At 45.5% G+C, this 27,109-nt stretch overlaps 1 protein-coding gene and 2 long non-coding RNA genes across 3 annotated transcripts; all 3 read left to right on the forward strand.

The window, feature by feature from the left end:
* Positions 1 to 3,449: 3,449 nt before the first annotated feature.
* On the forward strand, positions 3,450 to 11,358 carry LOC126534224 (uncharacterized). The gene is made up of 2 exons (XR_008613256.2): positions 3,450 to 3,995; positions 11,101 to 11,358. It is a non-coding gene; the product is annotated as an uncharacterized lncRNA (long non-coding RNA).
* A 5,854-nt stretch (positions 11,359 to 17,212) lies between these two features.
* On the forward strand, positions 17,213 to 19,985 carry LOC126522975 (uncharacterized). The gene is made up of 3 exons (XR_011894933.1): positions 17,213 to 17,339; positions 18,500 to 18,587; positions 19,924 to 19,985. It is a non-coding gene; the product is annotated as an uncharacterized lncRNA (long non-coding RNA).
* Positions 19,986 to 22,926: 2,941 nt separating this feature from the next.
* Positions 22,927 to 26,840, forward strand: LOC140212831 (sphingomyelin phosphodiesterase 2-like). The gene is made up of 2 exons (XM_055066640.2): positions 22,927 to 23,115; positions 25,445 to 26,840. The coding sequence occupies exons 1-2, from the start codon at positions 22,958 to 22,960 to the stop codon at positions 25,611 to 25,613; spliced, it is 327 nt and encodes a 108-aa protein (XP_054922615.2). The 5' UTR covers positions 22,927 to 22,957; the 3' UTR covers positions 25,614 to 26,840.
* The last annotated feature ends 269 nt before the right edge of the window (positions 26,841 to 27,109 follow it).

Consider the following 27,109-nt stretch of genomic DNA (forward strand, 5'->3'; position numbering starts at 1 on the left):
TTCCTCCTACATGATATTATTTTGATGCATGGTGCTCCGCGTCAATTGCTTACAGACCGTGGCCGTACGTTTTTGGCCAAAGTCACTGACGACATCATGCGTGCCTGCTCAATACAGCATAAATTTACCACCTCCTACCCCCCCCCAAACCAACGTCCTCACTGAGCGTTTGAACCGCACCCTTACAGACATGCTATCCAAATACGTTTCAGACGACCACCGTGACTAGGACCTGGCTCTACCTTACATTACCTTTGCATACAACTCTTCCCGTCTCGAAACTGCTGGCTTTTCCCCATTTTACCTCTTGTATGGCCGCGAACCGACGCTACCTAGCGAATATGCCCGTGATGCAATCGTCCATGCTGACCATGCTCGCCAACTTGCGCGCGCTCGTCTACAAGTGTCTCAAGACAAGCAGAAACAACGCTACGACATCCGTCACCGTGATGTACATTTTGTGCCCGGCGCCCTCATGTTGCTTTGGTTACCATGGGGTAAAGTCGGCCTATGTGAAAAACTGCTTTCCTGTTACACAGGCCCATATCGCGTGCTGTGCAAAGTGACCGATGTCACCTATGAAATCGTAATAGTATATTGCCACCACAGGCACGCGTCGTATTTGAAGCGTCCATGCAGCCGGGCTCCTCTCACCCGCTTCCCTCTACACATGCTGCGTCATTCGGCGGCGGCGCCACGAAGCGCACGCGTGGTGCTTGTGTGATATACATTCAGGAAACTTTTGTCTGAATGTATATGGCGGAGTTTCGATTGCGCCCAAGCACCAGATAAACCATGATCTTTTTTCCCATTGATGATTGCACAGTAAAATAATTTACACCCTTGATGGTGAGAATTGCGAGTCATAACACCCTCGAAGGGTGTTTTCATTCTAGAAATATCCCATCATCATGACTTCTTGCGAAGCGTAGGGCAGTTCTAGATGTCATAACACCCTTTTACCCACCAAAAGGGTGCACTGACTAAGAATATTGGGGGTGGGTGCAAGGGTGTTTTTGTTTATTTTTATTACATTCACAAACATACAGTTGCACAAAGAGACAGCGTGTCCCACGGCACTACAAACCAGTGGCGGATCCAGAAGCGGGCCCTCCCCTACCCCAACCCCTTCCCCCCGAGACATGTCGGACTTTCAATGCCGACAAAACGCCTGAAGAGGGTTCACCACCGTTTCACTGTCTGTTTTGATGAGCCATTTTAAATATGTCCTGCGAAAAACCTATTGCTGAAGCACTACTATTATGTCATAGTGGGCTAGGTGGCACACAGTTCTCAAATCTCGTCACGCACAAATTCCGCGGAATCCAAAAGCGCGCACATACTTTTTTTAGCATTGAATATTTAACCAAAAAGAAAAATGTTCAAAACGTTTTCAGCAAGGCAGAACAAGTGCAGCTCTTGCTTGTGGGACGCCAGCAATCCAGCAAAATGAATAGGCCACGTGACAGCATGCAGCTGGACGCGCCACAATCGCTCCAAAGCAATGCGGTCGTCTAGGTTTCTTTCAAGCACAACGAAACAGGCAGAAAAGGGGGCGACGAACCATACTCGGAAAAAAGATACGCCGATTCGGGAAGATTTGACCCCACCTGAGATTCTTTCGCGGAATCAATCACCCCAATTCGTTCTGCTTCTCTGACGTTTAAAAACAAGGTAGCTTCGTAGGCAAACTTGAGCCTTCTCACCCACCACAATGCTTTGATCAAGCAGCCTCTACAGAAAGAGCCGTGCGAAACGCTCATGGCTTCGCGTCTGCGTCAATTTACGAAGCTGGCTGTACAAAAAGAAACTATTAAGTTTGTAGTTGTATAGGAAAGGAAAGTTCTACTGGCTTACAAACAGCTGCCAGAACAGAGTGCTGAAAAAGAAAGGGAGGGAAATGTGAGAAAGTATAGAGAACCAACGTACAATTTGCGATGCATACAGTATTTGCCACACCGACTAACAGCGCTATTTACTCAAATATTTCCCCTCCCAAATTGGAGACAGTATTATTACCTGCATGGATAGGACATTAAGCCAATCATTATAGATAGAATGAGATTCCAGAAATTGGCGGGCCATTTGCAGACCCATCTTTGTTCACGGAACAGTGGCGAGGCATTTTTCAAGTGTGCGCGCGATTGCCCACCTGCAAAGTACGTTCGAGATGTCTTGGCATATGCAGACCTACGCGAGACTCGCCCGTCTCCCCTCGCGAGACGGGTAGGACAGGTGCACATGCTGAATACGGGAAATACTTTGTAGAATGAAATTGAACTCTGTCAAAACACCAGAGCTCTGGATGACAGGTTACAGTGTGCACAGAGGCGTTCTGCTAGATTTTAAAGCGAAGCTTTCTATGCCTCCTCACTTATAATTTCCAATTCTGCTGCTGCTGCTGTCACTGCCTTGCCAGCCGCGGCGGTGGGTGGTTTTAGAGCGTGCATAATGTACATGAGAGGGACTCGGGGAAGGCGTGTGCGAGCCCTTTTAGCGAGAACTTTGTGGGCATCGCTACAATACTCTCTGGACCCCTTTGGCCGTCATAATGCCCACTGAAACACCCTGGTCATCGACACAATGCCATCTGGAAGACTAACGACGAGACAAGAGAATGTTTAAAGCCAACACCCAGACGAACTGGGTAAATAATGCCACTTTTCGCCGTGGCAGCTCGCATACATGGGATGATCGCCGGAGAAGGTAAGGGCGCTGTCGCCGTGGTCGCCCTTTTGTGCCCCGTGTCCCCTCCAGCACTAGTCACTTCAGCATGGAATACCAACTAGCCCGGTCTCACACTCTACAAACACAAAGCATGCTTCGTTTGGGGTCTCCTCAATAAAAGGAGCACTACTACTAAACATGGCAACAGTTGCGGGCAAACAGTAATAATTTTACTTCAAGGTATGAAAGGGCACGTTTCTGCTATTTCTAAAAAGTAAGCACCGCGCAGTTTTGTGCACGTGGATCACTGACTCAGGGCATGCAGAGACGCAAAGCCGCACTAAAGCACCGCAGCGTCAAGACGACAACACGCAAACGGCTGTTCGGCAAATCAACGCTTCAGCCCCGATGCGATGCGCTCGTGTTAGGGAATTAGAACGTTAACTTTCACGTAAGCTACGAAAAATGGCGTGCAACAGCGCCTCGTGCAAGCACGTCTTTCTGTATTATAACATTCAACATCACATCACGACTGTGGTAGGCCGTCAACATCATCGCCAAATATCGTCAGTGAACGCAAATAGAACAGCAAGCTGCGCTTATGTCGATTCCCACAGTGCGTGGGATCTGCCTCTGTTGTTTATTATAATAATAATAATAATAATAATAATAATAATAATAATAATAATAATAATAATAATAATAATAATAATAATAATAATAATAATAATAATAATTGCTTAGAGGTAGCGTAAAATAAATAGCCTCGAAAGCAATATACACACGTAGTTTAAAAGAATATATGTATTTATGCCTTGAAAACGAAACCGAAATTGAAATAACTTCCACCGACGGGTGTCGCCGCGATCGCTGCTGAGTCTCGCGGCGGGCCGCCGGGTGCACATGTGTGTGTTCTCCGTGACAGTCTTGAAGTTGTGAGTAATTAGATTGTTTTTCGCTACGTTTAGGTTGCACCACCTCGTTGTTTTCGTGTACTTTCGTGCTCATCGACGCGAAGGGAGCATCCGGACTGAAGGCGACGCGATTATGCGTGATAAAGAAAGGCAGTAGCGGCCTACGACATCGGTGTTTCTTTGTGACAGTGTGTTTACTATGCCTACGACGGCCGTCATTCGTGGCCAACGAGAAAACATCTTCCATTCGGCCTGACCAGTGATAAAGTGGACTTTTTTTTTCGGCGGAATCCATCGTCAACATCGTCCATCCACTACGTAAACGAAATGGCGTGCCCAGAGTATACATCGTGACAGCGCTCCGCCTTCAAACCGAGGGCCTTTTGCAAGGCGCATGGACGGCTCATATAAAAGGTACGTACGTGGTCACATTCAGCGTCGCGTTTTTATGGTGCGTCATTGTGGTAGTAATTTTCGCGTAATTTCTTTAAAGGACAGCACAAGGTGTGTTGGATGCGAGTGTAGTATGTGTACTTCAGGCGGAGCCTACGGGCACCGAACGTGAAAAAGAAATGAAAATATATCGGATGTTTCATTGTTCGTGTGTCCTCAACTAATTGTGACAGCACATTGAGTTGTAGAGAATTAAGTACTGCTACGCGTCAGTATACGGCGCAGGCAGGTAAATAATACTTTCGTTTGGCTAATTCATTCTGTTGCTAAAGATGGGCGCATACTTATACCGGTGTCACACGGCCACTTTCGATCACGATTGAGCCTGTTCCGGATCGAAATTTTCGACCGCGATTGACTCCCGTCCGCAGATTCAGCAAGGAAGCCAAACTTGACCAGAAATTCGATCCCAGTCAGGATCGATCGCGGCCAAAAGTGTGCAGTGTGACAACCGTATTAAATGTCGCTTGTGTACTTGCACTCGTTTTGTTTTTATTTTTTGTCCCAGGTCACGTGGTAGGTAACGACGCAGGTAGCTTGCAATGCTTGTGCTTTCATCGCTAGAACTAATACAAAAGAACCACAACCATCCCGGCTATGTGGTTATCCTTCGTTTTCAGTTGTACTTGTTTGTTCTAGAAGCTTTCGTGCCGTTGCGGATGAACGCGTGGTTGCGCTATTTGTTTATGAATTTATCTTTGTGTAAATAAGTACATCGAGCCTAATCATTCTTTTCTCGACCTTGAACTCGTTTTTTGATTTCACGCACGCATGCTTATTACTACTACTATTTGTTTTCTTGTTGTACGACTGAACCCTGCCTAAGGCGTCCTGTCATTGGTCGACAGTATTTCTGAAATGAACTGCACTGAACATCCTACGGCTATTCTACGTTTCACTACCTTATTCTAATGTCTAGTTATAAAGCATATGGTTATTGTAACTATTCTTGGCTTGTATATATGTATGTATTAAGCTGGTAAATGCTTAATTGTGTTTGCAGGTTTGAGAGGTTCTTTTATTAAGTGGTCAATCTCGGGTGGTATTAATGGTGAGTTGTTTTCTTGTGCCCATGCAGTTAGTCAGCATGAAGCAATTGCATGGGAACCGGCCGATTGTCTTGGGCCTACACATTGCTCAAAAGACAGGGAAGGTGTCTGAGCCGACAGGTATACTTTTTTCATCACAATTGGCCTACATATTTTTTCCACTGGAGGATGAAGACCTCTCCCAGTGAGCTCCAATTACCTCTGTCTTGCGCTAGCTGATTCGAAGTGAAGCCTGCAAATTTCCCGACTTCATCATACAGTCTAATTCTCTACCGTCCTTGACTACCCTTCTCTTCCCTTGGCATCAGTTCTGTAACTCGAATGTGCCACCGGTTATCTGCCCTATGCATTACATGGTTGAAGAAGGCACTTGGGCTAGTTGGTGCTCATTGCAGACTTGAGACATCAATATCTAGCGTGAAAAAGACGACAACATCAAGAAGCACATAAGACAGAACTCGAGACTTCAACTGAAATTTTTGCTGCACAGAAACATGGGATGCACAGAATGTTGACTGTTGGAAACCACAGGAGCTATCGGAACAAATTGATGAACAGGTTAATTTCACATACGAACACTCTTGGTAAGAGCCAAGGACGGCTGCTCACACACCTGTTCCCCACTTTCTTTATGCAAAGTGGTTCGTATATTTCCCTATGAACCTGCTTCTGGAGCTGCCTGAGCGCACGATTGCTTTGAAACTGCTCGGTGCATGAGCATGTATGGCGATAATTGGCCAGGTGGCCACTAGCCACTAAGGCACTGAAAGCAGCCCTGTGTTCCCTCAAGTCAAACAGGTCGGTGTTTAAAAGGCTGCTTCGGGGAACCAAGATAGGGCAGCTGTCAGTGGCTGGTGGCCATCTGGCCAATCATTGCTGTAGGTGCTCATGCACTGAGCAGTTTCAAAGTGCTCATCTGCCCATGCGGCTCTAGAGGCAGGTCGACATGAAAATATTCGAAGCACTTTGCATCAAAAAGTGGGTGATAGGTGTGTAAGCACCCCTTCCCTGGCTCTCACCGAAAAGAGTGTTTGTATCTCGAAATGAACCTATCCATCAATTTGCTCCGATACCTCCTTTGTCAGACAGGGAAAGGGAGAGATGAATGTTGCTTCCATCCGTCGAGGTCACATCCCCTGGATCCTATGTTTCTGTGTAGCCAAATTTCAGTTGAAGCCTAGAGCTCTGTTGTGTGTGCTTCTAGCTGTCGTCCGTTGTTTTTTTCGCGCTAGTTAACGATGTCTCAAGTCTGCACTACATGGCCTGACCAGCTCCCTTCTTTACTCGTTATGTCAGCTAGGATATCAGCACCTTCGTCTGCTTTCTGAACCACGCTGCTCTCTTCCTGTTTCTGCTGCCATCAGGATGGGAGTGGACATGACAAATGAAACTGAGTGTCATTTAGACAGAGGAGCAGTGAGACTTCCTGTGCTTTACCTTTTGTTGTTGTACATAAATGTTGAAATTGCACCAACACATCTTTTTCCACCTTGTGATTTTCCCATAGCTGTGACAAATGAATATATAGGCTTTAAGAAACTAGAAATGCAGTTTGCCTAAGAAAAACAATACTTTTGCACTTAAAGGTAATGTGTATGATGCTCTAACTCCTTTGATGCATGTGCCTTGAGAGGTGTTGATGTTGTTCTTCATTTCTTTCAGTAAGCTTTACTTGATGGGCATGACTTTTTATAAAGAAATAAGTTCTGAAGAAACCATAATACCTGACAGGCAGAATTGTCGAGGTTGAGAGCCAAGTTTCCTTTCATGACATTTTTTTCAGGCTGTACTAGTTGACCCATGATGTTCAACAGTGCGGACTTGTACAAAGGACGTCGAAAGTGGCGAGAAATGGAGACAAATGCTATCGCCTCATTCTCCATCCTTTGTCGAGTTCACATTGTTGAACGTCATCGACCAATATCAACTAGCCCGTTTGCGTACCTGTACTAGTTGAGCCATTTCTACTATGGTACTGTAAACCGAACGTGATAAACTCAAGATTGGTGCCTTTTCTATCTTTCTACAAGTGTTTCATATAATAGTTTAAGGCATTATGGTTGATGTCATATTTTGACACTACCATAACCTCATAAAATATCTTCATGCATGCGAAAGGTGCCTCTTGTACAAGTTGCATGCTGGCCTGATATGGAGAACAAACTTGGCAGGAGGTAGAGCACATGCTGTATTGTAAACAAGACGCATGATTGCATTTACTTGGCTGTTATCGCAATGTTTTCTGATATTTACCTGCAGGAACATTAGTTATCTCAGCTGCTAAGGGCACTGGTAAAGATATATCACTAGACACTGGGAGCAGAAAGGAAATCTGATTTTGCAGTACTATTGAAGTCATGCAACATTATGTCTAACCAAACTGGCAGGGATGCTAGCTGTTAAAAAGAAAGGGCTGATTTCAAGAAAATTTCGCATTCCTAAATGTGTAAGTGAAATGCTCTATGCTTATAAGCTACAAAAGATTTCCAGGATAATCATGCTAGTTACACTGGCCATTTGCTAATTCAGTAAGGTTCACTGAAGCTTGTTTTAAAATTCACAGTGTCTTTATACAGGGTGATGACTTTAAGTTTTTTGGAATTTTTAAGTATAACCTGTTGCATATAGCATAATTCTAGTCCTTGAGCAGGAATATTCAAACAGGCAGACATATCTTGCACGAGAAATCGAAACACATGTTCAACTAATTAACGAAAATCTATTAATTAGCTTATCAATTAATTACTTCATGGCTCATATAAACAAAAAGAAAGTGGCTTAACCGAGGGGCCGATGTTTATTAATCTTATCCTAAGAAGCCAGCAAACACTAACACCAAGGACAACTTAGGGTAAATTACTTGTGATTAGTAAATGAAATAAAGAAATTATAAATTACTGAAAATGAAAGTGGATGAAAAAACAACTTGCCACAGGTGGGGAACGAACCCACGTCTTCGCATTACGCGTGCGATGCTTTACCAATTGAACTACAACAGGTGCCTTTTCCCCATCCACTTTCTTCGGTATTTATGTTTCCTAGTAGAACTCTAGGAGTGTTTGCCAGTGCCACCACATATATGAAGCACATATTGTAATTTACGAATCATAGCCAGTGAAATTACAAGATGCATCCACTCTGGAATTGATTTCCAGAATGACGCCAGTTTGGAGATATGTACCATCAAACTTGCCGTAAAAATGCACTGTTGTTCCACTTACTTTTTTAACAAAATGTGCTTTTATGCACTGATGCACAAAAGTAACTGGAACACCCTTGTGTAGTGTTCTTTATCAGGGAATTATTCCTAAACTGGTGTCATCATGGAAGTTCAAGTGCACACGTCTTCCAAGCTCACTGGCTACAATTCGTAAATTGCAATATGTGCAGTAAAATAATTAGTGACAAAGTGAATAGTGAATTTTTTTTAATTAGTCGGACATGTGTTTCGATTTCTTATGCTAGTGATGTCCACCTCTTCAAATAATCTAGCTCAAGGACAAGAATTATGCCATCTGCCACAGGAAATTTTTAAAAATTCCATAAAACTTAAAAATGATCACCCTGTACAATGCCACTACAGTGCTAAACAGCCAGCAGCCTAATCATCAGATTTAAGAATGCCGTAACAACACTGACAAGTGCACTAAAGTTTTCTGCGCGTCACAGATGAAAGATGTTGGCCATTAGAATGTTTGATCTTAGTGTAACTCACAATCATATAACCAGCAAGATCAAGTGAAAGCAGATGACAAACTTCATACATGAAAGGCTTTAACTGTGCTTTGATTAAAATAGCTAAACTTCTGTTAAGCATGATGCATTCACTGTGTTGTTCCAGTTCAAAGCATCTAAATGATCAGATGCTAAAAAGTTCTTGCTTGGAAGATCTTTAGTGAAAACCTCTGTAATAAAAATACCAGCAGGATTATGTGCTTGCTTAGTGGAGATGTCTAAGATGATGTTAAAAAGTGTAGGTAGGGCTTCTAGTAGAGATGCCAAATAGTTCTGAGAGAGGGGTTGTTACCAGCCACTGTGTAGGTCATAGATTAAGAAAAAAAATAAAGGTCAGCTTAGTGATGCTTAGTATAGTGATGCTTGCATTGTTTGTGATAGTGAGTATAGTGATGCTTGCATTGTTTGCCTGGGAAATCTGAAGAACAGCATCGTTTGTGTCTCTTGTTAAAGGAGCAAGCTTCTGTGAAAATGCTGATTTCTACTCCCATAAATAATGTATATTCCTGAGGAGGCAGGCAAAACAACAATGCCATGTGTTATACTAACCGATGAACGTAAGGTCATTGTTTAGGCACGTAAACCCTGCGAATTTGTTTTTGCCTTGTGGCCACCACCTCCTGTGAAATAATGGTTGGCATTTACACTATTGGTTTTGGGAACAAGGCATTAATGTCAAAGCACCTCTTGATGGTTACCCTGCAATGCATAGTGAAGCATATGGCTGCACCTTATTTTCAATATAACTTGCTTGTAGGGAAAAGTTGCAGTGAGATGATGTGGTTTCTCATTGTAAACTTATTGCATAAGAAAGGATTGATATATGTGTAAGCAATTTATTGGACTCAACACGAGCATCTTTATTTGTGCACATTCCAAATTGTAGTTTTGGGTCAGATGTCACACACAAAAACAAACTGCCCAGCGTTATTGCTGTAATATGAGGGCGGTTAAGGAAATAATGTCTCCAAACACACTACTTTGCCAGTAGTACTGCAAACATTTTGGCTCTTTATCATTAATGCACTGATGTTTATGCTATAGAATGTCACTTGCCCCATCTTCCTATCTCTTCGCGTTCCAAAGTAATCGATCAATGCATGGCATCCAGTGATGATGTCCACTTGAAACAGCGGGCTGTAATTGAATTTCTCACTGCGGAAGGTTCTACGCCCTTCAACATTCACTGCCATCTGAAAGCAGTTTACGGGGATGCTTGTGTTGAAGTCAGCATTGTGCGGAGGTGGGCAAGGACTGTGAAACATCAAAATCCAGCCGCATCAAACGTCCAGGATCAGCACCGAACTGGACGGCCTGCAACGGCTTTTGATGAGGATCATCAACATCAGGCAGACGAGTTGAATGGGGTCAATCGCAGGATCAAGCAACACAAGATTGCAAAAATACTCGCCATTTCCATTGGTTCAGTGAACCAGATAATTAAGAAACTCCTGGGTTACAAGAAGATTTTAACTTGTTGGCTATTCTTGAACTTTTTCATGTCAGTCTTCAGTTGCCGTGGCACCCAACAAACGCAAGTCTTCTTGTAACGCAGGTCTTTAATGATGTGGTTCACTGAGCCAATGGAAATGGCGAGTGTTGTTGCAATCTGGTGTTGCTAGATCCTGCGATTGCCCTGAGTCAACTTATCTGCCTGATGTTCATGACCCTCATCAGAAGCCATTGTGGGCCGTCTATTTCGGTGCTGATCCTGGAGATGTGATGCGGCAGGATTTTGGTCTTTCACAGTCCTTGCCCACCTCTGCACAGTGCTGACGTCAACACAGGCATCCCCGTAAACTGCAGTCAGATGGCGATGAATGTTGATATGCGCACAACCTTCCGCAGTCAGAAATTCAATTACAGCCTGCTGTTTCAACTGGACTTCACCACTGGATGCCATAAATTGCTCGATTACTCTGGAACGAGAAGAGATAGGATGGTGAGGCGACATTCGATAGCATAAACATAAGCGCATCAGTGATAAAGAGTTCAAAATGTTTGCAGTAATATTGGCAAAGTAGTGGGCTTGGAGGCAGTAATTTCTGAATTGCCCTCATATAATTGTGTAGCCTCTCTCTCCTACATTCATGATGTGGCAGAATAAATGCCTTATTCTTTCGAAATAACGATTTCTTGGAAGTAAGCACCATCTGTGCTTGTTTTCTTTATCCTGGTCTTCATGTGATCTTGAAATATTTAAGTGAATGATGCAGGGAAGCGCTGCTTGTCATGTTTCGTGTACTTTTCCTGACATTAAATTGCAACAAATCATTTTGCAGGTAGAAAACAAGCAGATGGCTACAGCGATCAATGAAGAAATGGCTTCATCTATGATGGCTCGCCTTAGGACATTGGAATGGAGCTACACAAAGGCATCACCAGCCTCGCCTGTGCCCTGGAACATTGGTTTGAATAAGACTGTTCTTCAGTGTAGAACGACCACAAGACTTGTCACCTCATACAAGGCGTAGTGCAAGCTCTAAATATTGTACAGGTGGCTAGAATAAATGACCCTCCATGCAGTCACTCTTCCTGTATCTGTGGTAAATGGATTATTTCACTCAGAACACTCACACGTGATTATGTGTTTTCTTCAAAGTTGCTATGCCATGCATTTGGAAACACATTACCTATTGTATGCACACCGTACATAACATTTCTGTGTGCTAGCCTGATTGTAGACTTACGAAACAAACAATGAAGTGCATGTGTACCCGCTTCAACATGCCGTACTTCAACACCCTTATAGCAAGGGCTATTATATTGCTCATTACACCCGATAGGTGAAGGGGTAATATATTCCTGATCACACCCTTGCACCCCATGGGTCGAAGGGTAATATGTTGTTCAAAACACCCTCAAGGGATAGGGTGTTATTGGAATATAGAATAACCACCATAAGGGTGTAATTGCCTATAAAACCCACCTTTTTCTAGGGTGCTAGGGGGTTAGTTATAGACACTCAAAAAAACCCTTAGGGGTGTAAATTATTTTACAGTGTGGCACATACGCTGTAGCACATACCCAGTGAGCGTAGTTGGCGTCGAGGAGGTTCACTGAAGAACAGCGCATAAGTAGTGACATGCACGCAGTAACACGAGTGGACATGGAATGGGTTAACTGGTGAGCAGCACATAGCTGGAGTCACATACTCAGTGATTCAAGATGTTCAGCGTTTGGTTTCGAACCGCGTTCCCTCAGCACAGCAGCCTGATGCCTTACCAATCAGACCACGGACTTCCCAGTGACTCAAGCAGTGACAGACAGGCAGCTCCCGAAAAGTGCGTGTATTATCCTAAGAATGCTAATCGCATTAAACCACTTCAATCTACACCCGTCCATCTTAAAGGTATCGTTAAATAGCGATGGGCCTATTGTGATAATACACGCGTGTAATGTATTCCTCGTAAACGCTATTAATTTTCGTAGCAACTGGTCGATCATTAGGAAAATCAGGGCAAAAACTTCCCTTGCTGCAATTTGGAGCGAAAGCTTCAGTGTCGATACTTCGGTGTGACGCCGTAGACTTCAAATCTTCCTCTGTGTATGTGCGCGAGTGTGTGTGCGTGTGTGCGCGTGTGCGCGTGTGTGTGCGTGCGTGCGTGTGTGTGCGTGCGTGTGCGTGCGTGTGTGTGCGTGTGTGTGCGTGAGCGTGTGTGCGTGAGCGTGTGTGTGTGCGCGCGTGTGCGCGTGTGCGCGTGCGTGCGTGTGTGTGTGTGTGTGTGTGTGTTTGTGCGTGCGTGCGTGCGTGCGTGTACGTGCATGCATTTTTACTAGGGTCCTTTAATGTCCGACGAAGTCTTTCTTCACTCATGAACAATTAGGTAAGCCAACATACAAAATCCGCTTAAGTCGCATACATCAACTTCACAGTGGCGTAGTCACCTGTCCTTAGTGCGCGCGTCTTTCTTGGTTCCCCGAGTCTCCTTTCGGGGTAGGAGCGGCCGCGTTAATATTTCAGAAGTGTCAGTAACTTATACTGCTTCACTTACTGCGCTTCTTTGGTGTTCCTTTACTCGAACTGCGCACGCGCAAGGAGAGTTGGCTTGCATCTCCCATGTGCAAAAACAACGCACCCAACACCCGCCTCCAGTTCTGACCTCGGTTTTTGCCTCATTTAGGAAATATAGCGTTTATATTTCAGGCGTATGCGTTAGTATACGCCTTACGTTAGTATAAGCGGTCATTGCCAGTGATAGCCAAAAGCTGCTTAGAAAATGCTGGGGAGCTCTGTTACCTTTGCGCACGTGTGTACATAAGTTGGATCTCGCTTATGCAGACATATGTAAGTGACCCTCCGAAGGCAATTAAAAGCACCTATGGCGCGATTTTCGTTGTTCTTAGCCTCAGTTCGCCTACTGGACCGGCGATCTCCCACCCCACGACGTGTGGAGGATAACTCGGGCCGCCAACTTCGAGAACTTCGAGACGACCGTCTCGACTATCGCCAAGCAGCTGCCCGGCGTCACGGTCTATCCGGTCGTCGGAAACCACGAAGCTGTTCCCCCGAACATGCAAGTTCCAGCCCATCACTAGTTTCTTCGAAACGGAAACGGCGCGCTCTTGCACTATAAGGCGCACCTTCATAAATTTAATGGAATGCAATGATGAAACAATGCTTTACCGAAAAATATGGTGCTGTATAAAATAAATCGAAAAGAAAAAGTGTTTTCTTCTCTAAGTGCACTGCATTGAACTGGAGGCTCCATTGTAGCAAACAATGGAGCCTCCATTGTTTCCAAGGTATTCCAAACGAGCGAGGAACAAGGAAGGAGCTGCTAATCAATTTTAAAATAGACAATCGTAAAATGTAATGAGAAAAAGCAGCAGTATAATTAGAGTAGAATTAGTAGGAAGCCGTTGAAATTGAATACGAAGAGCACGAAAAAAAAAACAATTTGCTGGTGTCCTGTCGCCTGTGGCGTATCTATGTTGTGTCTCGTGGTCTTTGTTTTCTACACGATTGAAACAAAAACTAAGTTAAGTCAGACGTGGCTCACGGCTTGTCTTCAACAAGACACCAGTAAAGTCACGCGCTACTGCTTACACTTGCGTGCGAAATGGCCCCATAGAAACAAGCTTCCTTGAATTGCTGCACGATGTGGAAAGGTAATTTTACCGTTCTCCTCGATATTAACTCGTCATGATAAAAAAAAATACAAGTCATCAATTCGCATTTTTAGAAAAAAGTAACAGCGCTATTGCATTACACAAATGTTCTTTTGTGAGAAGATCTTCGTCAAGTGATGGAAAATAACGAACGTAATGATAGCAATACATCTGACTTTGTGCGCAGCTAAACTCGTTTTTGAACGCCTATAATAGACCATCAGCAGCGCCTAATAGCAGGTCACGTTTGGTCTGGCCTCCTCGTCGCACTACACGTGCCCCGTTTATGACGCAGATAGGTTTGCTGAAGACAAAAAAAAATGCCTCGGTACGGCACAAGTTCTGTCTGCCATTTCTTACTTAAATTGCGTGCCTGTTATAACTTCGTAGCGAAAGGCTGCTTCAATTTTCGAGGAACTCTGTATCCCTTCTCCGACACTTCGCGTTGTTCGCTACAGAAACAAAAATCAGAGGGTATACACTGAGAAGAAGAGCGGCAAGTTGATAACGAAACAGCAGGCCTCTCACCATGTCCGCTTTCCGCGCGTTGCATACGCATGCCAACCAAGGGACAGGTCGAGCAGTTCAAACACGGAACTCCCGGCGCGTGCAGGTTCCCCGAGACCGACCACAGCGATGCGCAGCACGCCGAGAAGTCGCAGTGGCTGTACGACACCCTAGCCGAAGATTGGAAGGTGTGGCTTTCGGAAGACGCCCTCGCCACTGTCAGACGGTAGGTGTCTCCGAACGTGTGCAGCGAGCGCCCACGGAGCTTGCACCTGGATTTTACGAGCACGGCCAGTAGACGGCGAGAACTGTAGCTTCCGCACAAAGCTCGGTTAGCCAGGATCACGCGGCCATTGTGCCATATTCCTTCTTTTCCTCTTCGCGCTTCCGCTGTGGTCAGACCGCCGCAGCGCGTATGCTATCACCAGGATCAGCGAGCAATGAGCGGTGGAAAAGGGAATAGAAGTGAGCGATAGCGTTACATTGAGCCGGTGCCACGCATCGAACCTTTATCTCGGCTGTTCGGCGTCCTCGTAGGCTCACGAGCATACTATGATATGCGGCATCAAGTTCTAGAGCAGCGTGACGCTGCACATAGAAATCGTGCGCCTCATGTTCGCGATACTGGAAAGCAGGCCGCCAACGCTAAGCTGCGACAAACGGTTGTCGGTAGTTGCGATCTGCACGTAGCATCGCGCTTAGCATCGCGCTGTAGATGTTGTGACTGATCTAGCAGCATGATCACGTTATACCGCAATGTAACGCCGGATCAAGTATCCTTTCAGCGGACGTGTTTAAGTGTAAGAGACACCCTATCCTCGCTGAGCTGTTGCGAAGCTTCTGGTCCACAGCCTGTAGACATACCGCCATTGATTCATGGGCAGTTACTTTCCGCAAGAAAATAGCAACGAGTTATATGGGATGACGCAATTACGATAGCATGATAGAGTGCGATATCGAGCACGTGAAGTTGCACTTGTGGAGCAGTGAACAGCTGAACATCGGATAAACTGAAAACTTGATATCAGAGGAAAAGAAGTAAAACGAAAGTTTGGTAGTAGCCCCACGTCGAAATTCGCACAATAGCTTTCCGTGACATCATACGTTCTCGTGAGGTCTGGCATCACCTAGCTAACTGTTTATTCAGAAAATGGATATTGTCTACAAACATTAACGAGCGATTTGCCAGCAACTTCCCACAACTCCTATTTTTCTCATCAGCTTCTCTATGAGAGAATGGATAAAACAACTTACAAATATGTGACTTCACTTAGTGGCATCGTCCGTGTCCGCAATTGAATGTTAAATTGAAAATTAACAGTTGTACCTCCTTCAATTAAATCCCGTCCCCTCAACTTTCGCACGGTCCCTATCCTTTATCATTCGTTTGACTGCTGCAGCTGCAACTGTGCTGAATGTAAATGAAAATGGGCTCAGTTTGATTGATGAATTGATAGCGTCCCTAAAGAACCGCCTACTTATGGGAGACCAAGTAGTGGAGGGCTCCGGAACGATTTTGAAAATGCGGGGTTTCTCAGCACGCACCTAGAAAATGTACAAAAGCCACATATCCCAGATAGTAGCCCCATTATGAAAGCTTTTCTCAAAAGAAAAATAAATGTAAATCCTACGCACTCTGGGGAATTAACATCATGCGAAGCATTTTACAGGTACTTGGTAGCACCGTTTGGGATTCTTCGAAGAGCTACCACATGGACCAAAGTGCTTGTGTAATTAAGCAAGCAGTTGTTTTCGACGCAAGCATGTGTGTAACGACAGAAGCAAGACGACGACAATAGTTAGTACACCGTAAAAAAATTTACACCCCTAAGGGTCTTGTCGCACTGGTAACGCCCTCACCGTTAGGGTCTTATAAAAATGTATAGAGGACGAAGGTGGAGCTCTGTCTAGACGTGCGATGAAAAAAGACGTAGTTGAAAACTACGTAATCATTTTGACAGCCTTGGGCGCACAGAAACATATGATAGGAGATTTTAATATCATTCCTTCTGAAATTTTCTTGTCGGATATTTCTGCGTGCCCAAGGCGGTCAGAATGATTGCATAGTTTCCAACTACACCTTTTGTCATCGCACCTCTAGTTAGAGCTCCGTTGTCGGCCCCTATAAATTTTTGCAAGGCCCCAACGGCAAGGCTGTTTGTGACCAGCGCGACAAGGAAACACCTTTAAGCGTGTAAGCATTTTTACACTGAGTCACGGCGACAACATTACGACAGCATTCTTTTTCCTTGGTGAGGAACGTTACAACCTGTTACGTTACGATCTGAGCTGATCTCGAGGATGGTACAATGAAGCGCAGCGTCTTCGTAGCGTCCCTCAACGACAGAAAGTGGTAAGCCTGCGGCCAAGTGGAAAAGAGCGCACGCGAGGGCATGTGCTTAGCTCTTGCTGTTTTACGTGACGAAAGTGTCAACCGTCTCGGAAAGATGGCGCGGGTCGTTGGCTCGACGGAAGCATGCGCGCGCTAGCGTCAGGGTGCCGTGCTCGCCGTCGGAGGTTCGATCCCATCATCGGACACTTTCGAATTTTCTTTTTTATGAAACGAGGCGAGACTGGAACCTACCTACCGCAATGTTTCTGGGATGAGCAAAAGAATGCTTCGCATTAAAATATGGGTCCGGTCATTGACAGTAGCAATAAAAGAAAAATACGTATTCTTATTTCGTTTAGGTTTCTTGTAATCTTGTTCGTGAAGTATATCTGTCATTAACGAATCCGACTGTACCTTCTTGTCGATCCATTACTGTTGTGCTGCCTTACAGCTTCTGTTGTTCTTGATTTATCTCTACTGTTATACCAGGGCTGGATACTACGTCGCTAAGCCAAGAGAAGGTCTTCGATTAATATCGCTCAACACAAACTTCTGCTACAACTTCAACTTGTAAGTGCGAGTTACAATTCTCTGGTTTTTTTGTTTTTTTTCCTAATGAACGATACCGTCTGATATCTTGGCAGGGTACACTAATGCGTTCTGGCATTGTCAAACTGAGAAAATAAGTCGAACGCCTGGCGGAAGGAATAAAGCAAGAAATAAATATTATTCTACCGAATTGGGTAGCGCAACACTGTCTAAATCAATCTGAAGATGGTGGTTGGTTTAGCATTAACCACACTGGTATTTTTCTTCACAAAACGTTTCGAGCACGGTCATATGTCGAGTCACGCGCAAACCTGCAGCCGTCCCCCATCGCCCCGAACTTTCTGTTCACAGCAGGCGTATCTCGCCGAGGAGAGGGCAGGGGAGGGAGCGTGGGGGCGGGGCGATTATAATAGGCGCAAGAAGGCGCAAAAGTCCATGAGCCTAGCACAGAGTGTAGTCTATGACTGTCATGCTTCGCATACCTTTGTATCGGCGTGAGGTTAACTGTAGCCGAAAAACACGGGCTTTCGCCAGAAATGTAAGCACATTGAATATTGAATATTGAAATTATTGAATAAGTCTGTTTTCAGAGAGGTCTGTGCCGTGGCTCAAACAGGGGTACATAGTTACTTGGGAGGGATTAGGAGGATTCCCTTGTCTGATTCTATTTGCCGCAGCGGATTTCCTAGCAAACTCCCACGGGGATAGTAGCACCTTCTTGGCGCGCCCGGAGTCCTTGCGTGTCGTCTATGCCACGCGAGATCGCTCCAGCATGGCGTGTTTGAAGCAACGAAACTACCATTGCGAGCGTGGGGAACTGCCCCTAACGAGCGAGGGGAAGCTGTCACAATGTGACATCTGCGCGGTCTTTTGTGGAGATGGACGCGTCTTCTCGGTTTGGTTTTGTCAAATGGACATTTGCCTACAAATGATGGCCTGGCAGGCGATTTCGAACCAGTAATTGGGCACTTAACTGCGTCGACTTATAGGGTCAACTTAGTGACTGTATAACAATGACGCCAAGTTCAACCTGGCTTCGAAAAACAAATTGGTCTCCTAAGAGAGGCTCTACCATTCTAGCCTATCGTGCAGCACAGTTATGCAAACCTTTGAGTCACCTCCGCAGCTTTTCTATTTTCCTCTTGGGAGTGGTTACTGACCGTTACGTGTTACCTTGATAGCTGGCTCTTCGTGAATTCCACCGACCCTGGAAACCAACTGCGATGGCTGGTGGACGAGCTGCTTGATGCCGAACGCGTGGGCGACAAGGTAAGAAAGCTATGCCTATGCGGGCTCCTTTTCTGAGCAGTGTAACGAAACAATTCACACCGGTACGGTGTTTATTATTTCTGCGGTAAACACTAATTACCACTTAAGGAAAATAAAGTTCAATAATCAGTTTCTTAGTTAGTGTCGCATATAGCCGTTTCAAAACGCAATCCGGTCAGTGTTCAAGGCATTTTACTCGGCAGACAACTTAACACTACCGCCTGTTTTGAGGCAGTCCTTCCCAAAGTCTGCCCCGAACAGCAATGGTATTGCACGTAGTCACGTCCCACAGTGTAAGGAGGTATTTCTCGAAAAACAATAGGCGGAATGCCAATGCATTCTGCATCAAATAGGTAGCGTCCAATGGGGTCTAACTCGGCAACTCACTTTCTTTTCCATACAAAAAGTAAACTCGCCTTAAAAATAAATAAATAGAAAATGATAATAGAAACAAGGCTTCAGTACGCTCAGACACTCACACATGCAAGAGTGAAAGAAAAATAATCGATGAAGCTTAACGACGAAGGCGAGTCACTACACAAAATCCTCCCCAGTATTTCGAGCGCATGTCCGCAACTTATAAAAAACGGTCCTCCGCTGCACTGGAAGCTGTTCCTTCAAGAAGGCCACTGCACAAGTATTGAAGGCCATGGCAAAAGTATTGTCTAAAGAGATAATGGATTACAACCCAGAGCTCTAAGTTTTCAAGCGCAGCTTTTGCCTTTGCTGGGAGTATAGGGGGTGTTCCAGCAACACGCACCTTGAGTATGCGCGCGACTATCTTGAATCTAGAACTTGTCTAGTGGACATACGTCGTGCATGCTTGAGGACAAATTTATTAAATTCTGGTGGATGGGCTTCAAATGCATACTTGCAGCGTGTCCGCAAAAAAAATGTTTGTTTAACAAGTTAGTTCACGCATTGTCGTTAATTAAATGGTGAGTAAGATAGAGATGGAAAACACAGGCGCGAATGTTAGGAAATTGGGCCATGTGATTAGATTAGGAGATATGTGCGGGCATAGCATAGAGTAAACAAATGCAAGGGAGCAGTAAGTGGAGATTAGTTAGGAGGCCTTCAACTTCAAGTGGACACAAAAAGTTATGATAATGATGATAACGGTGATTATGATAATGGCCGCAACATTTCGGATGTGCGCGGACGTTAATGTTGTATCGCCGAAAAATATGGCCTATTTTTACCACGATGGTTCTAAAACAAGCGCTATCAGGTAAGCGCTGAAACACTTTGCATGAACACTTGTTCTTGTCACTGGTATAGTGGCCTTTGACGACCTGATGCGAACAGCACCGATTTTACATCGTCGACATTTCAGGTGCACCTGATTGGCCACATACCTCCCGGCTTGCCCGACTGCCTCGACACTTGGAGCGCCATGTTTCACAGGATCGTCGAAAGGTGGGCGTGCATATATTTTATTTTTATTTTTCATTTCAAATGTATATGTACCTCGTGATCTCCTTAGTCTAAAACTGCATAACCCTGCAAACGCTACATCTCTGAACATCGATGACCATGCATGCAGCTTCAAAACGTGAATGCTTCGCAGGAAGGAACCTGAAAAATTATTTACTTTTGATCCCTTCCGTATTCTCACGAAACCATAATATGGCAATAAAAGACGAGTAAGGAATTAAGGCGCCGATAAGCAGTCATGGTGACTCCCAGGTTATGACATTCTGGTGCTGCAAGCGAGGTCATGGGTTCGGTTTCCGACTGCGGCGACTGCGTTCTAGAAAGAGCGGATCGCAAAGAAGCTCGTGTGCCAAGCTTTGGGTGCTCACTGAAGACATCAAAGCGGTCGGACTTATTCCGAAGACACACCCCAGTGCGGTGTCTCTTCTATCCACAATGTAAATTTGGAACATAAAACCATTTCCTTTTACAGCGCAGCTCTTAGGCGCCCGTCCCTACGGCGAGCGTCGGGGGCCTAACCGAGCGAACGAACAAGTGGAGAGGAGGGTGCGGCGACGATGGCCACGAGATGGCGCCAGAGTAGAGCGCGTCGTCTGGTAGATATGTCGGAGGCGGCCGCTGTGAATCGCGCCCGCACGTCACCCACGCGCTGGCTCTCGCGATCTCCAGATTATCCAGGCAGTCGTGGTACACTTCATTCCGTTGGAAACGCGCCGCACGAGAAAGACTGTCCGCGCAAGTCAATATATCGCGAAATGAAAACACGTATACAGCTGCGCTCAAATTTCGCATTAGGGAGTATCGCAATCGTCGGTGAATTTTCTTCCGATAAAAACGCTGTTATCTGATTAGCGAGTCGCTTTGCGGTGAGATGAAAACCAAAACAATATAGAGCTCTATATGTCCTTCGACTACTGAATATGACTTTGACACTGAATGGATACTTCGAAATGCAGTAATCTTGAGTGTCCAGCATGCTTAATTTTTTTTTCACCCTATACGTTGGCGCCAGGTTTTCAAGCACAGTGGTGGGCCAGTTCTACGGCCACACGCACTACGACGAGGCGATCGTGTACTACTCGTCCATGGACAGGTCACGGCCTTTTGGGCTCGCCTTCGTCGCGCCGAGCGTCACCACGTACACCTTTCTGAACCCAGCTTACCGGATATACGAAGTCGATTCGGAATCCAAGGTGATACGCCACCACTACTTCCAACCATTCGTATAAAACATCATTAAGACAATGGCAACATGACGAGGGCGCGGCGCAGCGCAGCCGACTCTAAACTTGTGTGTCGTACTTTTTTTCTATCGCGAGATGAAATTAGATGGACACTCCAGGCGAATTTTGGCCATAGCCGTCGCTGTGATGATGCGCTTATATTTATGTATATTATTAGTTTATTTATGGCGTATATGCAAGGTGCATTCCGTGTTATTCAAACGACATAGGAGAATTTTAGCAGAGCCTCACTTACACGTTCCGTCGCGAAATCACGCGCTCATGTGGCTGCATAGAAGAGCGTTAATTTCGCTTTTTCTCACAAGTGCGTCTCCCAGACACGCCATCGACGCGCAGTCAGCTTGCTTGCAAACAAAAGTCGCAGTTTCGCCCGAAAGGCGAAGCATCGCTTGCGATAGGAAATTAGTAGACAGCTATACGAAGTAAGGATAGTAGTTTTAGCGTCCGTATAAACGTGGAAACATTGGCTTACTAACTGAATTAATAAGCATGGTAGCATGGTGTCAACGCGCACAAGCAAACATGAACACATCACACTCGATGGCTTGGTAGGCTGCCGGATCCTCGGTACGCAGTTGCTGCTTGCGCTCGGCTGCACGAGGTTGTTCTTGTGCCCGGGCTGCAGCATCGGGGAGGCGTAGACGAGTTCGTTCCCGGTTCGCCTCGCGGCGTTGCTGATCGAAAGCTGCCTGCTCCTCAGGAGTGCGTAAGATGCGTGGTCTATCCCTTTCGGAGCCGAAGAGAAACTGCCGCGCGCGCGCTCGGCCGCGACGGTGAGCAACGACATCACTACTGGCGCAGCCAATCGCGCGCCTCTCCTTCTCTCTATTTTTTCGCGCATGGGCGTGGGGTTGCGCCGGAGGAGTTTTCGGCGGACAGGCGACAGACGGACCGACGAATCGGCTGCCATATACAGCTTCGCTGTAAGAAAGTTTGAAGATGCAGAAGGTTCATAAAAGCACTTACACAATAGGTACGCAGTGTATGTACGTATGCCTACATGTATCTATCGGTTTGTCTTTATTGTATGAGAAATATTACACACCGCAAGTGCTGGTCCAAGCAAAATAGCTTGTGTTGGTAAAAGGCCAAACAATCAGCATAAATAAATTTCGGATGTGCGCAAGAGGAGAGACAAATGACTGAAATCAACAGTATAGCCAGCTCACGTACATAGTCATTAATATTGGTAGCACGGAAGGTCGATACATTCCTGTTTACCGCAGTTTCTCAAAAAATAATATAAGGCATTTTAACCTTTCGCTGCAAACCATTGCATGGCGAATAGCCGTCACATAAACAAGCTTTTACCTCGCGGGCGTCAACGCACCCTTGTTTGGTTTAATGTTGCTGAGCCAAGTAGCCGATCTTCGCACTTATGTTTTTTATGTTTTCTAAATATAGATCTTTCATTTCTACTCCCACTTTTATGCGCAATTTCTCTATTCTGCTGTTGTAAATAATGAATTTCGTCGAATTAGTAACCCATTCTTATCTAATGTTCTATTTTGAGCGTGCAAATAAATATACAACATAATAAATTAAAATGTGTATTTTGAGGAGAAGTCACAAGAAGTCGGCGTGTTTCATGCACAATGCGAAAACTGTCCAATTAAAGAGCCTCAACAGCCTGCGACACTTCTCCACCTGTCTGCCCTCAAGCTGGTGACGAGACACGAGACGTACTCCATGAACGTGACCGAGGCCAACCAAGGTGACGGAGAACCCCGCTGGAGGCTCGAGTACAGCACCGAGGACCTGGGTCTGGCGCAGGTGGGCCACGAGGACTGGGCCGCGCTCATCGGAGCCATGGAGGCTGACCAGGCTCGGTTTAACCAATACGTCGGGTGAGTGCGCCGGTGCCACATATAACGCGTCTGTGCGGCCCCTGCCAACACATAGTCTTATACCCCTGTGACACGGGCGAACTAAAGTGCGCTTTGAGCAAGTGTATTTCAGCGCGCTGAGTGCCCTTTTAGCGGCGCGCTGCTGCGCGAGAAAAAAAAAAGCGTTCTTTGAAATTGGTGGTGATGGCTATCGGGAGTCAGAATCCAGGCAAAGCATATATTTCCAAACAGCCCGAGAGCGCGAGTAGTTCTTGCTGTTTTTGAATTTCTTTTTTTTTTTTTTTGCAGTGTGGCGCACTTTATTACCTTGTAACGTCAGCGATTAAAAAAAGTTATTAAAGATTACTCCTGACCCTGCCTTCAGATTTGCTTTATTTTTTACTCATTGCTAACGAAGCTACGCACTTCGCGGTCGCGAAGTGTGTTCGCCGAACACAATCACCGACGAGTGCGCTCTGCAGTAAGTGTCACTAAGCGTTCCCGTGTGGCAGCCTGCGAATGCCACTAGTGGCGAAGAGCACGGGCTCAAAGTGCGCTTAAGTTTGCCAGTGCGACAGGGGTATTAGATACTCAACATGGACTTCCTTAATGGCTAAGTGATAATAACAATTTTAAGACAACCAAAACTGGCCAGGCCATCATGGTGGTCATTACTGCTTACTTCTGTCAGAAGAACCTCCACGTCTTCATCTTCAAGAAATCCCTTCTTCTTCTTCTTCTTCTTCTTCTTCTTCTTCTTCTTCTTCTTCTTCTTCTTCTTCTTCTTCTTCTTCTTCTTCCACAAGCCTACAGTTCCTCCCTTTTCTGAGTCGCCCGTTTAGGGGTGACGACCAAGAATGTTGTGTATGGCTGCAAGCTCCAGCTGTTCATAACTCATGATACCCCATGTGCTTGAATACAATTCGCTGCGCCGATAACTTCCCAACTTCAAAGATCCTAGAATATTTGCTTCGCTGGCTGGTAGTTCCATCCGGGAGAGCACAATGCATTGCAGTCCAACTTCTGGCATTTGGTCCGGGCGCAGCTTGTGAAACTTAAACGTGGTGGCTTCTCTATTTCTGCATCGCTCCTCAGAGGTCTTGTAGCGCTCAGTAAACGGTAACTTGTCCTAAATCCCAAGACCAATGTCTAGAGCCAGTTTTGAAACATTACAGGCCACAAAATGTTAACTGCACTCAAGGCTGCAGTCAAGGAATTGTCTGATATTATGGCCTTCAAATGAGAAAATACTCCTACGTCAAGAAAAGCTACGACACTACTTATGTATTTCTTGCCAGGGCGTGCCACCACCGTTCCGATACACTGATCTATTGAACCAGCAATGACGAAGTTTTGCATACCCCGGTGCTTCTCTTTTCCAGCTTGCTTAAGTCTACATGTATGACTTCAAATGGTTTGTGTTCAAGCAGCATAAGCTCGTTAGGTCGTGGCCGGTACTTGGCTTTGTTTATTTGGTACAGGCGACATTACGTTACGTAGTTTTTGATGTCACTTTTCATGTCTTTCCAACTAATCATCTGAGAAATCTGGTCGACTGCGCCAAATTTGTAATAGAATCAGAAGCGGCTTGGCCATTACGGCGGTAATTGCGGTATATTTCAGTCTGAGTAACTTCCACGTTTCACCTCCAAGAGATCGTTAGCTTATTCTTCTTCGGCTAGCTTACAACAGCAATAATAATAATAATAATAATGATAATAATAATAATAATAATAATAATAACAATCCTACCTTCAGTCACTAGATTGACAGTGGCATAGTGATCATCATCAGCGCTAAACTTCTTATCCACTGCAGGACGAAGGCTTCTCATAGCTATCTCAAATTGACCCTGTCTTGCGTCTTCCGACACAATTCCATATCTGCACCCGTCTTAAACTTGTCAAACTACCTAAACCTCTGTCCTGCTCAGCTGCGTTTCCCGTCTCTTGACACCTATTCGGTTACAGTAATAGACCACCGGTTACCTGCGCTGCGCGTTATACAATCTTTACCAGCTCCATTTATTCCTCTTAACTTCACCTATAAATATCAGCAATCACCGCATTGCTGACGCTCAAAGTTAGTCGCATCATGTTTTGTTCCATCACTCGTCGCGTGGTCCTCAGCATCTTCTCATGTTTCCTTGTTATCCCCAAACCTTACCGTCAATATTGAGACTAATTTGAGTTGTCGAGTTCCTTTAGAGCGGCACACTGTAAGTACCACCTCGTTTCCTGTAATGTAGGTGGAGCGCATAGTTCTGAAAGCGCGTATAGTTCCGAAATCAAGAAGTCCGATAGACTTATCTATTTCTCCCTCTCTCCCCCAACGCTGTTGGGGCGCTCAGGTACACGACACGCCTGGGCGACCAGGAGACGAAGTGCGACGACGAGTGTCGCGAGCGACTGCTGTGCCGCTGCAGAACGGACAGGGCGCACGACTACTCGGCCTGCCCGCGAGATCCCACCGCCGACAGGAACAACGCCACCGGGAGGCAATACAATCATTTACCATGACGTGCGCCAACTAGGAAGCAACGAATTTGGAATAATTGCTCGTGACGTTTGGATTTGAACCTGTGGTACGAGTGTGTTGCAAGTAGCTTTTGCGCGTAACACATCCCTCGATTTCTCCGAAAGGACAGCAACGCCACCCTCGGCTGACAGAGTTACTATTCTCCTATTACACTCCTAGGCTGGGGAAGTGACATCGAATATCAGTTTGCACTCAGTTTCAATATGTTTAGCCGGAGTACAAGCGCGCAAACCATGCTCGTGGGGTATAGACTAAGCTCGAGATTGAGCCCATCGCGCCCTCCCATGGAGGGCCACGTAGGTCAGGGTCACGTGCATTCGCACAGTATCGATGCTGATTGGCCGATGTCAGTTGTAGCTTTCACTTCAGTTCTGCATTACTGTGAAACGGACTATAGGTGTGATATTATTAGAGTTAAAGAAATTCTGAGATCGCATAAGGCAAGAAAGCTGCTTTTTCCAAAAGTTGTATTTGGCAAAAAGGTAGGATTTTTTTAAAAAACAGCCGTTTTCAATCAAGCGTATTATCTTTGTCGGTTAAATTACCAGGCACTACGGAGTGTGAGTAGTCGAAGTTTCTAACATGCATCGAATACCCGTGTTTTTAATGAGAGTGTTTAACTGGAAATGTTGAGATTCGATCTTGTGAAATATCGGGCTGTACAGCGCAGAAGGAACGACCACAAAAAAAGGAGAAAGACGACACACGCAGAGCGCTCTGTGTGTCGTCTTGTCCTTTCTTTTTGTCGTCATTGCCTCTGCGCTGTACAACCCGATGATGGTGAACCAACAAGCCGACATTTCTACTATCTTGAAGAAGCCATGACGTTCTGTTGCCGAGCCCGAAGTCGCCGGTTTCAAATCCAGGTGACCGCATTCTGATGGGGCAGAATACACTGTAATTAACGCTTGTGTACCTAGCACTGGGTGCACGTTCTTGAGACCTCGTGTAGTCCCAACGAATACGGAGCCCTCCACAACGACGTCTCTCATTGACCCGATTGTCATATCGGGACTTGCTCCGCCAAGGATAATAAATGTTGCGGGATGCTCAATTAATATAGAATATTATAGGATTGCTACGATTATGGGACCTTGCATGTTTAGACATCACGAAAGTGTCCGCTAACGACCAAGAACTGGGGTGCCCTTTTTGTTCATACACAAATTGTACAGTTGGACGGAGATTTATAGAAGAAAATAAAATTTTCAGCCAGACTTCCTCGTAATGTTTCTTTTTTCGAATGACTGAAAAAAAGAATATATTCAGTATTAGCTTCAATGTACGGAAACGGGGCAATATATCACCCGCCGTGGTTGCTTAGTGGCTATGGTGTTGGGCTGCTAAGCACGAGGTCGCGGGATCGAATCCCGGCCACGGCGGCCGCATTTCGATGTGGGCGAAACGCGAAAACACCGGTGTACTTAGATTTAGGTGCACGTTAAAGAATCCCAGGTGGTCCAAATTTCCGGAGCCC

Source organism: Dermacentor andersoni, chromosome 6 (genome assembly GCF_023375885.2).
Source record: "Dermacentor andersoni chromosome 6, qqDerAnde1_hic_scaffold, whole genome shotgun sequence".
In the NCBI taxonomy this organism is placed as follows: domain Eukaryota; kingdom Metazoa; phylum Arthropoda; class Arachnida; order Ixodida; family Ixodidae; genus Dermacentor; species Dermacentor andersoni.

Excerpts from the sequence above, each read along its gene's own strand:
- LOC140212831 (XM_055066640.2), top strand. The coding sequence starts at position 22,958 with ATGAACGTGACCGAGGCCAACCAAGGTGACGGAGAACCCCGCTGGAGG. Across the intron at positions 23,116-25,444 it reads CGGTTTAACCAATACGTCGG|GTACACGACACGCCTGGGCG; the intron begins GTGAGTGCGCCG and ends TGGGGCGCTCAG.